The sequence below is a fragment of the Melanerpes formicivorus genome, unplaced genomic scaffold (genome assembly GCF_026170545.1).
Source record: "Melanerpes formicivorus ecotype bairdi unplaced genomic scaffold, bMelFor1.0.p_v2 SCAF_63, whole genome shotgun sequence".
In the NCBI taxonomy this organism is placed as follows: Eukaryota; Metazoa; Chordata; class Aves; order Piciformes; family Picidae; genus Melanerpes; species Melanerpes formicivorus.
In genome coordinates, this window is record NW_027142415.1 from 591478 (window position 1) to 605818 (window position 14341).

The 14341-nt window shown below is 43.9% G+C and overlaps 1 protein-coding gene across 2 annotated transcripts in view; it reads right to left on the minus strand.

Moving 5' to 3' along the window:
- Nucleotides 1-2380: 2380 nt before the first annotated feature.
- Nucleotides 2381-14341, minus strand: part of ROS1 (ROS proto-oncogene 1, receptor tyrosine kinase) — an 80729-nt gene continuing 68768 nt past the window's right edge. The window contains exons 43-44 of one of the 2 annotated variants that reach the window (XM_068162289.1): nt 11987-12141; nt 2381-3274 (exon numbers count right to left, since the gene is read on the minus strand). In XM_068162289.1, the coding sequence (XP_068018390.1) occupies nt 3129-3274; nt 11987-12141 (301 nt within the window). In that variant the 3' untranslated portion in view covers nt 2381-3128. The other variant, XM_068162290.1, reaches the window with a different exon arrangement.

Genomic DNA, 14341 nt, shown 5'->3' on the forward strand with positions numbered 1-14341 from the left:
ACTATATCAGCAGACAAACTGAGGAAAGAACAAAGCTGGCAAGGTCCTTACTGAAGAACACAAGGCTGCACTGGGTGAGTAGATTTCCATCCTTGGGGATGTGATGATGTCAGGCTGAAGAAATAGGAAGATGTGAGAGAAGATACTCTTAGAAAAGGTCAATCCTGTGACTCCCAGAGTTCTGCCTCTCCTGTAGCTCTCTAAGACAAAGCTAAATATGTTTGTGACTGGGAATTACTGAGAACTTACACATGGTCAGCCCTTCTGAAAAGGCATGAAAATTAGACACACAAAGAGAAACACACTAGGAAATTGATCAGAGTTGTGCCATTTTGATCCTACAAATGATATTAGATTTAGACTGGATGTTCTTTACTATGAGGGTGGTGGAACACTGCAACAGGTTGCCCAGGGAGGTGGTTGAAGCCTGGAGATATTCAAGGGAAGGCTCAACGAGGCCTTGGGCAACCTGATCTAGTTGGGGATGTCCCTGTTGACTGTGGGGAGTTTGGACTAGATGACCTTTGGAGGTCTCTTCTGGCCTGGACCATCCTATGATTCTAAGATTTTATGATTCTGTGATTCTATGTTAAAACTCCACTGAGTTTCCTACAGGAAAATAGAGAGACAACTGTAGTTACTCTACTGTGCAGGACAACAAAGGTGATTCAGTGGCCTCATCTCTAATGAGCACTAAGTGACTTGTACTGTCAGGGAAGGTAGGAGATGGGGGAAAAAATAAGGAGAAGGGAAAAAAAAGGATCCATCTATGCCAAGAGCATTGCAAAAGAGGTTGGTATCCAAACAGAGAGTGGCTATTCTGCAGCTCTGTTCCTACCATACAAGATAGAAGGCAGTGATGAACGTCCTCCAAGTGGAAGACGTCATCTGAAGAAGGAGAAGTTAGCACACTATAAAAAAGGTTATTTTATATGGCAGTATCAGTCATGGGAATAATGACAATATTTTGGCATCATCACTTGGCTTTGGTGCACTGGCTTTCTGGTTATATATTAGACTTAAAACATAATGTCAGTTAGAGGTGCCAAGTGTCATTATAAATAGAGCCATGATCGTTTCAAAAATCCACCTGGTATGCAAGCTCCTGCAACTCCCTCCACAATATGTGTGTAAGAAAAACCTTGTAAGAATCAATTAAAAGAAATTAGGGTGAGTTAGAATTTTTTAGCCATTACCAGGCCTGTCATTCCTTTTGACTGCTGTCTGTCACTGACACTCATCTTGCTCACTGCCCTGCTTTACCTGTGTTGGACAGGATCTTGTATGATTGTTTTCCAACTCAGACCTACACAAAAGTGAATACCATGTGTTAAATGCAGTCATGAGGCACTTTAAAAGACTTCTCCTGCTAAAGAAAAAGATTAATCATATGAAGTCTTGTTGGTTTTCAAAGCCTTTGTTGTGACTTCCTGACTGAGAAGTCTCTTTTGAGCTACATGTGGATGTGAAGTCATGGAGGTGGGATCTTCCTAGCTTCTGGCTAGTACATGATACTGGTTAGTAAGTGGAAGGGATGGCTGTGCAAGCAATCAAGGAGCACTTGAACAGGAAGGAAACATTATACAGCATTTATATATCTGTCACTGATAAGCATAGTGGAGTGCTACATTTCTCATCAGAAAGCCTGGCTTTGGCACCAATATGTAGATGAGGAAACAATATTCATGTAGCTATAGGCTGCTTGAATTGGCTTTCTCAGGGACTTGGAAGAATCCTAATTCAAAAGCTCTCAATGTCTATTTTATTTGAACAAACTGATCCAGACTCAAAGCTTTTGTTCTTCTGTGTTGCATCTCAATTTAAGAAACTTTTGAAGTTTAATTTCAGTGGAGTTACATCTCAAACGTGCATGCATTCTGACATTAGATAGTGCCTGCACTGCTCTTCAGTGCTCCTCATTATCAAATGCTGTATAACATCATAGAATGGTTTGGGTTGGAAAGGACCTCCAAAGGTCATCTAGTCCAACCCCCTGCAGTGAGCAGGAACACCCTCCATTACATCAGGTTTCCAGAGCCCTGTCAAGCCTGCCCTTGGGTATGTCCAAGGATGGGGCCTCAACTACCTCCCTGGGCAACCTGTTCCAGTGTTCCACTACCTTCATGGCAAAGAATTTCCTCCTAAACATCCACCTAAATCTACTCTTCTCTAATTTCAAACCATTGCCCCTCATCCTATCACTTTGTAAACAGTCCTTCTACAGCCTTCTTGTAGGCCCCCTTCAGCTACTGGAAGGCTGCTTTTAGATCTCCCTGGAGCCTTCTCTTCTCCAAGCTGAAACCAGCATCCTGACAGGTGTCTCTGCATAATTTGCAAACTACTGGTAATGATGAAATGCAACAAAATCTTATTGCTGTCTTTTATTTGTTCATGATTTGCATATAGTTTCATTACATGCTATGACTTGAGCTCCAAAAACATGGAGGAAAACCATTTATCTTTATCCAGTCTGATAAAAAAAATAAGTCAGGATGATGAACTTTGAAAAGGGAAAGGAAAAGAAATGTAATGAAAACAGGACTGCCTGGACTAACAGATCACTCACTGTGCAACTTAACATCCAAGATGACTGCCAACAGACCAGCCCCAGCAGTGGCCAGCACAGTCACCCTTCTTCACTTCTGATTTGGAGTCCAGAAAAACACACCAAAAGTTTTTGTTGGTTTTTCAGTCTGCAAACTCTCAGTTGTGCACAGTGAAGGTAGTTTTCCACTGGGGTTTTTTTTCCTGCTCACAAGCAATCAGGTCCCCTCTTTGGAATGGCATGCCAGTGGTGTCTTTTTGGAAGCACTGCCTGTGTCTGGAGTATGGGTGACTGAGGAAATGTAATCAACAAGGGAAAATCGCTTGTTGTCTGATACATGCTTTATTCTGTTAAACCATCAGCCAAACTGTAACATGGAGAAAAACAAAAGGTTTTGTTGACTCATTCTGCTACACATCATCAAGTACCTCATATTTTCTAGTAGTTTGAGTCTTTCAGAGAGTTGCTGCTTGTCAAGACACCTCTGGATGACAGTGTGCAGAACATCCTCCTTGGCTGGTGTCTTCTTTGGTAGAGCTTTTTCTCTTCTTCCTCTCTTTCTTTCAAACAGAGGAAGCCAGCCTTAACTAAGTTCAGCAGAATTGATGCTTCCTTGATCTTGGTTGCCTTCTTTGACTATTACCAGATAATTTAGGCCCTCTTGATTCCTTGTTTCCATTAGCACGGCTGAAATAATACTGTCAGAATCTGCACCTGGAGCATCGCTGTCTGCATTAAAAACAAAACCAAACAAAACAAAACCCACAGCCCAATGATATACATGTAGTGCTAGAAAGCAAACAAACTCAGGCAGCTGTTGGAAAAAGTTGGTCTAATGACTGCACAAAGAGTGACTGACAATCCCAGTTTATTTTCTGCTAGTACCTGCATGGATTATAGCTTTAAGCAAACCGCTGAGGGAAGGTTGGTCCGCACCATTCATCTCTCACCAGGCTGCAAGACCATTATGAATACTTGACTTGCTTCTCTTGGCAGGAAAGACAGCCTGCATAAAGCCAAAGTGATTTTAATCTGTGCCTTTGTGTAACCCTGCTAATAATACTGCTAAAGAGTCCTGTAACACAGGCAGTTATCTAGCTGCTAAGTCATTACATACTGTCATGAGGACCTGCAGCAGTCTGTCTTTCTAGAAGCTTGAACTTGGCAATCTGCTGTGTTCTTCACATCTCTAAAATCTTTGGGGTTTTCCCCTAATTTGATGCTGCCCACATATATGGAGTTGCCTGAAATCTATTGCAAGGGATAAAGCATTTAAAAAATGTAAAAATTATTAACTAAATTATTAACTAAAGGCTCAAGTTCCAATTCTTGCTATTATTATTTTTTCCCATTTATTTTTGTAACATACCCCTTTGATTGGTAACATGCACTGCCTCCTTCTACTTCACAACTGGAAAATTAAGCAGGTGACATTCAGGGTTATCTGTTCCAAGGAGCAGCAAGTGCTGTGCTGTTGCACCAGGAAACACACTATTTATAATGTCATAGAAAGGATTGGAAGGGACCTTAAGGATTATCTAGTTCCAACCCCGCTGCCATGGGTAGGGACCCCTCACACTAGATCAGGTTGCTCACAGCCACATCCAGCCTGGCCTTCAAAACCTCCAGGGATGAGGCTTCCACCACCTCCCTAGGCAACCTGTTCCAGTGTCTCACCACCCTCATGGGGAAGAACTTCTTCTTAACATCCAATCTGAATCTATCCATTCCTATTTTTTTCCCATTCCCCCTAGTCCTATCATTACCTGACACCCTAAAAAGTCATAGAATCATAGAATCAGTCAGGGTTGGAAGGGACCACAAGGATCATCTAGTTCCAACCCCCCTGCCATGGGCAGGGACATCCCACACTAGAGCAGGCTGGCCAGAGCCTCATCCAGCCTGCTCTTAAACACCTCCAGGGGTGGGGCCTCAACCACCTCCCTGGACAACCCATTGCAGGGCTTCACCACCCTCATGGTGAATATCTTCTTCCTCACATCCAGCCTGAATCTCCCCACCTCCAGCTTCATTCCATTCCCCTTAGTCCTATCACTACCTGAAGTCCCTGAAGTACCCGAAGTACCTGAAGTCCCTCACTGTAATCACAGGTTTCCTGCCCCAAGCTCCAGTCAGAGTCAGTTCTGCACACTAAAGTCCATTAGGAAAGATCATTAGGAAAATAATGAAGGACAATTTTGATTTTAGAAGCCTGTTACCAAGATGGAGATTGGGACCCAGAGCAAACTGTGCTCACATACCACAGTGACTGACAGCCACGAAAAATCATTTGATACTCACTTTGTCAGCTCAGGACTATTATGGCAATATTTAGTAACTCAATCCCAACTAAGCCTTTACCAAGCAGTAGAGCCCTTCTTTGTATCTGGCTTTTGTTTAATAAAGCTTTTAATGGGAAGCCTTAGGGGCAAGTTGCCTTGGAAAAGGCACAGGGGCAAAGGCTGAGGGCATGTTTGCAGCAAAACTCTTCGGAGAGAAACCTTAAAATAAGGACCCAAGTAAAACTGGGTATTTACAGACCAGACATATGCCGGCTGACCTGCCTAAGTATAGAACACTAGAGGAGCATTCAGATTTGTTTCCTGTATAAGTATCTGGGACTGATGAGGTGATGTTTACACAAATGTGAGGATGAGGTCACTGGGATATTTTTACCAGATATATAGATACATTACTAATTCTTTCCCCAACAGGTCTGAAGATCTACAGAATATATAAAATCTTATAGTCCTTTTCCAGCCTATGAGCCACTGTGTTTCTCATTATAGAGGAAAAGAGAGAAAAAATTCAAGCACCTTGCCTTGCTTTGACTTGGTTTTTTTTTTCCAGCTTTTTGGAAGGAAATAGGCAAGAAGGTCTGGGGTGTGTTTTTGCAGAATATTCTCATCCTCTCCAAAGAAAGAGGAAGAATATAATGTTCATGCCCAGGTAAGCTGCACTGCTGCTTTCACAATGAGATTTTTGACTACAAGAGCCCTTCACTGTTGTGTCACTTCTGGCTGCTGTGCTCAGCACCTAGGAAAGTTTAGCACCTTTCTGCTGCACAAGCCCCGAACCAAAATCTGTGCAAAAGTGTCAAGTTATGCAGCACAGTGCTTGCTTCTCGTGCAAGGCAGTAGAGCAAGCAAGTATTTTTTGCTCACTTCGTCGTATGGCAGAAGATGCTGAAAATGAGCAAATGAGAGGGGAAAAAACCAAATCATTACATGTTGTGAAATTCCCTCTGAAACGTGAGAGCTAGACAATCCAGCAGCAGCAGCATGGAAAGCCATGAGGCAGTGCAGAGAATTCTGAATAATCTTTGGGAGGCCTTTCCAAAAAGCAGGAAGAATTTGAAGGAAGACAGAGAAGCTGGAGGGAGAAGGCAGGTCAGCGTATTCAGGAGATATCATTCTTTTCTTTTCAGTTTTACCATTACTAAAATTAGTTGATTGATGTATAGTCATGCTGGGTTAGACGTGAGTAAATGCAGCATAAACCATGTGATGTGATCCCCTCAGATTTCACAAGCAAAGTCTGGCTGAGCCATCAAAACACCCTGAGAGAAGGCGTCCAAGGAACACCTTCATGGAATCTGGAGTCATGCTGGGGACTCAACTCCAAATGCTTAAATCCTGAGGGGTTGTCTACACTGTGGGCTGCTGCACAGTGTAGAGTTACTCACATTTGCTCTACCTCAAGGCACGAGGCAGGCTAGCTCCAGCAGGCCAGAGCTCTGTACAGGCTGAGAGAAGCCCTGCGGAGAAGCAGGTTCCCACTGAGCTCTGTGCTCTTGCAGGTAGACTGCCTTCAATAACTAAACAGACACGTTCAAAGCTCAGCACTCACCCAGATACCTGTCCCAGGTCCTAAATGCATGTAACTTTGACCTTGCTGGACACTTTTCCTAGCAGTGGCTTTCTTGAAGCACAATGTGTGAGCCTAACTGCCGGTGAATTAATCACAATGCGTCTCTCCAGGGGTAGGCAGAAGCTCTCCCTTGCATTCATTGGCGCAAGAAACTATGATTGCCTGACTCATACTAATGAGGGATGGAGTTTGCTTGCTTAGCCTCCTCTGAGGAGACCAGTTTTAACCTGATAAAATCTGTGCTTCCCCCTTCCCAGTCCCAGCTTCTCAGCTGGCTGCTTCCCGCCGCAGGGCAGCCGCAGTGCTGAGCTGGGACACGTATCCTGCCTCACCATCACCGAGTGCCTTTCCTCACTGCTCCCTAGGCTGTGTGGGCTCACAACATGTTTTGAAGTCCTGCCTGGAAGGGTGCAAATTTTTGTTGTGTCTTGATAAGCAGAGAGGGGTTTTTTTGTGTGTGTCTGTGTTTTAGTTCAGAAGGTGACAACATATAAGAAGAAAAAAAACCTGTGAGCAGAACAGGTGATTGGTAGGGACTGAACAAACTGACCTAGAGATGCTGACCTTCTGTTACAGCTATTTCAGGGCCAGATTCTCAGCTAGCACAAATTAACAAAGCTCCATAGAAACCAGTGGGATGCCACTGATTTACACCAGCTAAGTAGCCAGCCTGAGATGCTACTTATTCAGGGTAACATAATCCCAGACGATGCTTAGCACCTTCAGTATGGTGAAGTATTTAAAAGCACAGCCACATTTGCTTTTCCCCATTAATATCCTCTTCTTTTGTTCATATATATACTCTGCCCTTTGTCCCTGCAACAAGCACAATGTCCATGGCAGTAAACAAGAGCCTGGCTGCTTTCCTGGCATGGCTGAAAGATGCACCCCACTGGGGCCATGCTCAGAAGTGGTGCTTGATGACACTGAAGTGTGGCTACTGAACCCCGACTTCTTCACCTCAGCTATGCTGGTTAGCTCAAGGAGACAGGGAGTGTGTAGGGAGTATTTTCCTGATACCTGCTGGCCACCTGGAGCTGTGTTTCAGTTCCTGCACATGGCCAGTAATATAAATAGAACAAATATATATCTGTTTTAATACTCCCCTCTGTATTATGTATCAGTTGAGATATATCTGTGTTTCCTGTCTAATGAAGCATATGATCTTGCATGGCTCGAGGGTGACTCACCAAGCTTTGCTATTCTACCAGACTCTAAAGGTGCTAGAAGTGAGAATTTTGTCCATCCTGCATTTCCACTGCCCTAAACTGTTTGGAGCATTGACTGACTGCTTTTAACAGATTTTTCTCAGAGATCCATGAACTGAAATCTGTGTGTGCACAAATCTGCCTTGGGAAATACACAACATAAAAGCTGCTTGTTAGCTTGTGGGTTATCATTTATAAGAGCACCCAAAAAAGGCCAGATGCATGTTTGCTGCAATACAATAAGGCTTTATAAATAGGGAAGCATTCCTCTTCTCCAGATCACAAAGGAGGATCCGTTTTACTAAGTGTGCTAAGTTTTACACGTCCAGTTCAAGCTTCTTGCCTGGGCTGCTTTGAATGCCAATGGAAAGAGAAAAGAGGAATGAACCCCTTTGGGGAGAATCTTATTTCACATCCTCACCTTTACACAACAACATCCCCTGAATGTGTCTACAACTCTCTGGTGACTGTCAAGCAACCTAGAGATCCAGCATAAATGCAGTGCCTAAGCTGTAGCTGCTTCCACACCCATGCTAAAGAAATGCCAGCTCTTATAACATCATCCTCTTCTCTGACTTTTATTCCCTCAGATCAAGGCAAAGCACTAACTAGCATGGCTTTCCTTGCAGCATCCTATGGCTTGTGTGCACTCTCTGGACTCAAACAGCATTTGTCTAAGGGACAAACAAGAAATGATCAAACCACCAAGCCCCTCTCTCCCCGCAGTGTTGTAACCACTCAGTGTTTTGGAAGAAGCCTTTTCGCTGACCTCCGCTGGCTTTGGGTCAGCCACTCACTAAGCTAAGTGGGGAAGAGGATTACTGAATTTCAGAAAAATACAAAAGGAGACCAGATAGGAGGTTTAAAAATGGCTCTTATCAACACATCTGCTTTAAGGAAGCTTCCGTTTGACCAGGTGATTACTTTTAGTTCAGAGAGGTGTGCAAGATGGTTTTGTTCTAAAGGCAGCTGATTTTAGCAACTTGTGGCTCTTACATAGGGAACAGCAAACCAGTACCACTCAGTGAGCAGGTGTAGAATTAACAGTAAAATCTTTGATTCCAGATTTTAATGTCAAATCCCCTCAAAGTTTTGTGCAGAGATTAAAAAGCAACCAAACCAAACACCAAAACCAAAAAAACAAGTGGTATTTTCAGCAAGCACCTTAACTGCTGGGGAAAAAGAGTAAATAGACTGGGTGACTGGCTTTGGAAGGAGAAGGAAAAGGAAGAAAATCAAAGGAAACATTGCAGAATTGTAACTTTTTTATCTTCCCATCTAGGATAGGATAGGATAGGATAGGATAGGATAGGATAGGATAGGATAGGATAGGATAGAATAGAATAGAATAGACCAGGTTGGAAGAGAACTTCAAGATCATCAAGTCCAACCTATCACCCAACACCATCTACTCAACTAAACCATGGCACCAAGCACCCCATCAAGTCTCCTCCTAAACACCTCCAATGATGGTGACACCACCACCTCCCTGGGCAGCACATTCCTCTGGGTTCTCTATGAAGAATTTCTTCCTAACATCCAGTCTGAACCTCCCCTGGCACAGCTTGAGACTGTGTCCTCTTGTTCTGGTGCTGGTTGCCTGGGAGAAGAGACCAACCCCCAACCTGGCTACAACCTCCCTTCAGGTAGTTGTAGAGAGCAATAGGGTCTCCCTTGAGCATCCTCTTCTCCAGGCTAAGCAACCTCAGCTCCCTCAGCCTCTCTTCATAGGGCTTGTGCTCCAAACCCCTCACCATTTTTGTTGCCCTTCTCTGGACACATTCCAGCAAGTCAACATCTTTCCTGAACTGAGGGGCCCAGAACTGGACACAGTAACTGGACACAGCTTCAAGCAACACCTCCAGCTTAGGGATTTTTAAATGCTGGGTTTGAGTCCAAATGTGTTTCCTCTCAGTCTTTAGTTATTTACCCTGGATTTCACAAAGAATCACAGAATTATTGAGGCTGGAAAAGACCTCTGAGATCATCCAGGCCAGCCTATGACCTACTCTCAGCCTCTCTGGGCAAGAAATGGTTGTTTGGCCAGAAACAATAAAAGCAGACCAGACAGCCTTTCCCTTTCAGCCAGCCCAGGAGCAGCTTGTGAACAGCAGCACCCCAAGGGAAGGCTGCTGGTGCCAGCCTGCACTGCCCTGCACCCCAAACCACCTCAGCTACAGGGGCACAGAGTGAAGGACTTCTCTGTAAGGGAAAGAGTAGCCTGGCAGGGTCTTACAGAGAAGTCCTTCATGCAGGATTTCCTCAGGCTCCTCCAGCTGCCCTGCTGGAGGACTTGCTGGAGGAGCCATTTCTAGCAACAAGAGTGTGGTGCTGCTCCATCACAGCTTCTGAGCAATTAGACATTTTTTTCCTTACAGGTCTAAGAGGGATTGTGGTGGGCAGCCTTGATAAGAATAGTCCTCCTGGGTCATAAAAGCTAGGAGCTGCTCCAGCTGCTTAGTGCCCAGTTGTCTGATGCCAGCAAAGAGGTTTGCCAAAACAAACAGGTGTTTCCATCCATAAAGGGGCACGCTTGGGACCTGAAAATTATGGTGCTGTCTTGTATGTGCAAATGTAAAAAGTTAGGTCTGAAAATAGATGGACTGGTTATTTTTACAGCTCTGCAGGGCTGTCCTGTTAGCACACTGATTCATGACATTTCATTTGTGCTCCTTGAAACCGTGGCAAGAACAATCTCTCTTTCAGCAATGAACTTTGGTGATGGAGCCTCTGCTCAGTCAATTCCCATTGGGTTCAAAATTCAGTGCTGTCTTTGTCCTCCTTAGTACTCCCTTACTCAAAAAATGTTGTTAGTGCCACTTAATGCCCACAATCAATGTCCTGGGAAAGCCTATATGATGAAGATGGAACAATTCTAAACTGATAGGCCCATTCCTGGTGCTACATTTGCATCCCTCTCTTCCAAAGCAGCAGTGCCAGGAGCTGCTGGCATTGCTCAGGTGTATTTATTTCTACTTGATACCTCCTTTAGAAAGGTAACTCTTGCAACAGTAAGGTCAGAGTCCCTTTGCCATTCCCACACTATCCTGCTAGCATGCTGTCCAGGCCACTGAGATGCTGTCTGTATTAGTTCACCCACACTTGCAGTCCATGTGTCATACTGTACCATCAGTAATGTTGCTGGAAAAAATGTAAGGTTAGCCAGCTCTCCCATCTATGATATAGCACAACAGCATGTACAGACCTGATGAAGCTGAGGCTACCTACAAGTAGGTAATGCTCAGCAGAGATTGGAAGATGTGTGACTCCATGTAGGGCTCAGCATCACAGTTATTTTGAGGCTTGTTATTTCACTTTGCTTGACATTTGCTCTCTCTTTTGGAACCAAGCCTCCCGGTGAGAGCAAACATTTCTTGGTAGGAGGCTCATGACAGAAGTTTCACTACACACAAAGGCCAATGACCACATAACAGTTTGGGAAAATGCTGTCCAGGACAATCCATCACGGAACAGACCTTTGAATCATTTGTTTTGGCTGTCATCTTGCTACTACTACTGCTGCTGTATGCAGGTCAAATAGGGCAAGTCACCCTAGGGCAAAAGGTGACCCCTTTCCTGCTGTGATACCTGCCTAAAACATAGGAGTTGTCACTCTCTGGAGATGTCTGTTACTACAGAGACAGCTAGAAGATCATCTTTGATGAGACTTCTAGCTTCTAGATAGCTGCCTTTAGGTAAGATAAAGTCCATTATAAAAGTAAGGCCTATTATCTTGGGCAGAGTGCCGAATTAATTGGCTGTAGTCCTTTCCTGAGCTAATGCCAGGCTTAGATTTGTGCCAGGTTAAATAGCTCCTGCCTGAACTCCACTACTGAAAGTGAAGATGCCCTTAAAGAAAATAGGAAATGACACTACATGCAACTATGTGAACCTTTCAATTACAGCATAAGGGTGCAAGATCAGCTAATAAAAAAAAGCATGAAATTATAAGTTAGCAGTTCTGGCTTCCTTTGATCCCATCATGTCTTGATAAAGACTTGATAAAGTCTTTATTCTTGTACTGACATATAAACATCATACACAGACTGTACTTGACAGAGGCAAGTCAAGGTGGGGATAAACTGACATTTTGAACACCTCCAGGGATGGTGACTCCACCATCTCCCTGGGCATCACATTCCAACAGCTAACAACTCTCTCTGTGAAGAACTTTCTCCTCACCTCGGACCTAATGCATGTCACTTACTGGCATTTGGTGAATCTTCACGAGTTCATTATGAGGGAGTTAAATCTTTGCTGTTCTTATAGGCAGGGAATTGGAGGCAGTGAAAAAAAACTGCTGCATCCTGCTTTGCTCACAGGGAAGAGGACATGAGGAGAGCCTGTGCTAGCCCAGACTCACCTTCAAAAGCTGCGTTGATGACTCCAATTGCTGCTGCTTTGTCTTCAAATACGGACAGTGGAGAGTGCCTTATCTCTTGCAGCTTGTCCTGGATAGAGGAGAAAGTAGGTCTGCTGTGGGGTTCTTGGGCCCAGCATCTTTTCATCAAATCACATCTGGAAAACAAATGCAAGCAGCAAAGAACATGGAAAAATTCATTTCAATATTGGCCATTAAATGATTTAGGAAGGGAAGAGAAGGGAAAAAGGGAAAAGGATAAAAGGAAAAAGGGAAAAAAAAAAAAAAGGAGAGGAGGGGAAGGGAGGAGAATGGTAAAGGAAAAAAAGGAAAAAGGGGGAAAAAAGGAAAAAAAGGGGAACAAAATAAAGAAAAAAGGAAAGAAGGGGAAAAGGAACAAAAGGGGAAAAGGAAAAAAGGAAAAAAGGGAAAGAGGAAAAAAGGAGAAAAAGGAAAAAAAGGAGAAAGGGGAAAAAGGAAAAAAGGAAAAGGAAAATATATCTAAACTCAGAAATGAAGATGAACCTATCAGCTTGTTTAAACCTCCTTAAGCTCATGCTGTCTCATATTTCAGGGAAGTTCAAGGAAAACCCAGCATGGAGAGGGTTGATCTAGACTTCTGCCTCCAGACTAAACCAAATAGGAGTAAGTTTTCCCATCAAAATGAGTTTCCTCTGAGTGCAGGGATCCCAGCTCACCTGGCCCAACACCATCAATACCATTCAGTGGAAAACAGCCCCTTGTGTTTGTCTGGAGCCTAGGGCTGACTTTCATTGCTTACTCGAGGTGAGTCCAGGCTACACAAACCCAAATCCTACAAAAGCCAGGGGGAGCCAGGCTGAAAACCAAAACACAGCTAGCACCTGGCCACGCTAGGCATTAGGAGCGGAGGGAGGTCTTCAGAATCTCAGAACCAGAGAGCAGCATTTGAGCAGGCAGTGAAAGGCCAGTTCAGGAAGCTGCTGCTGGAATGCAGAGTATTCACCTCTAAGCCCTAAGTTCAAATCCTCCCCTGACAAACAGCCTCCCAGACCTGCTGCTATGTGATACCAGGCGTTACTGAGTTATGTGAAATGAATTGGCTTGTTCAGATCCTTGCTTATCCTTCTTGAAAAGGAGGCTGCTGTCCTTCACCACAATTGGGTATTTTACAAAACCCTTAGTGACAGGTGGGAGAAGTCTCTTGACTTCTGATTTTCTCAGTGATGTTTTTCCATCAAGATAGAAGCACTGAGGGAGAAATCTGAGTAGAAAACTGGTTTGGAGTCACTTTTCATCAATCTGTGTCGTGGTTGTGGAGCTGAACAGTCATTCTGTTGGGGGCTTTGGGGTTTGGTTTTTTTGTGGGTTTGGCTTTTTGTGCTTTTTTTTTTTTTTTCCCCAAAATGATCCAATGAAATCTTGAAAATCCACTTAAAAAGCTTTTTTTTTTTTAACTGGTATTGGCTTCCTGATGCTCTGAAGCACTTTGTCTGCTTGCTTTCAAGTGTGCTGGTTACTGATGACACTTGCAAATATAGATGAAAAAGTACTGAAGAAGACTGAAAATGAAGTGAAATAATCCTTGTTCTGCTGCTGCCAACAAAGTGTCTGTCATGTTTCATTTTGAAGGCTGTAGTCTTGGATGATGGAAGTCAAAGAATCTGCTTTCTGTTCATGCTGGTTGTAGATATCCAAGGGAAAAAAACGTGAGTTCAAGTGGTGCGCTCTTTCAGGTTGGTGCTTGGGCTTTCAGGAGCAGAGCACTGTGCAAAGTGTAGCAGTGAAGAGCTGCCTGAGTACACCACTCCTCTAACAGAAAGGAAGAAAAAGTCAGCCATAGGCCCACAGAGGAAGAAAGAAATGTAAGTTGTAGAATCAGAATTGTTTGGGCTGGAAAGGACCTTCAAAGACAATCTAGTTCCAACCTCCCTGTCATGGACAGAGACCTCTTCCACTAGACCAGGCTACTCAAAGCCCCATCCAACCTGGCCTTGAGCACTTCCAGGGACAGGACATCCACAACCTCTCTGGGTGACATATTTCACTGTCTCAACACCCTCACAGTGAAGAACTTCTTCCTTACAAGCAGTCTAAATCTACTCTCTCTTCATTTATGAAACAAGAACATGACATGTGGATTCTGAGCCCAGCTCAGTCCAAACTGTGCATGCCCTTGCATACCAGCCTCACACTCAGGTAGCTGTGCCAGATGTGGAACTCTGATTGCAAAAGTGGTGTCATTTATACATGTAATTCATATTTTAATAAATGTGTCTTATTTGTAGATCCCCAAGCCCTAAGCCCCTTTCCAAACTCATTACCAAGCTTATCCTATCTACACTTCTTTGTAGGGTAGCCAATGATTACTCCCTGGAG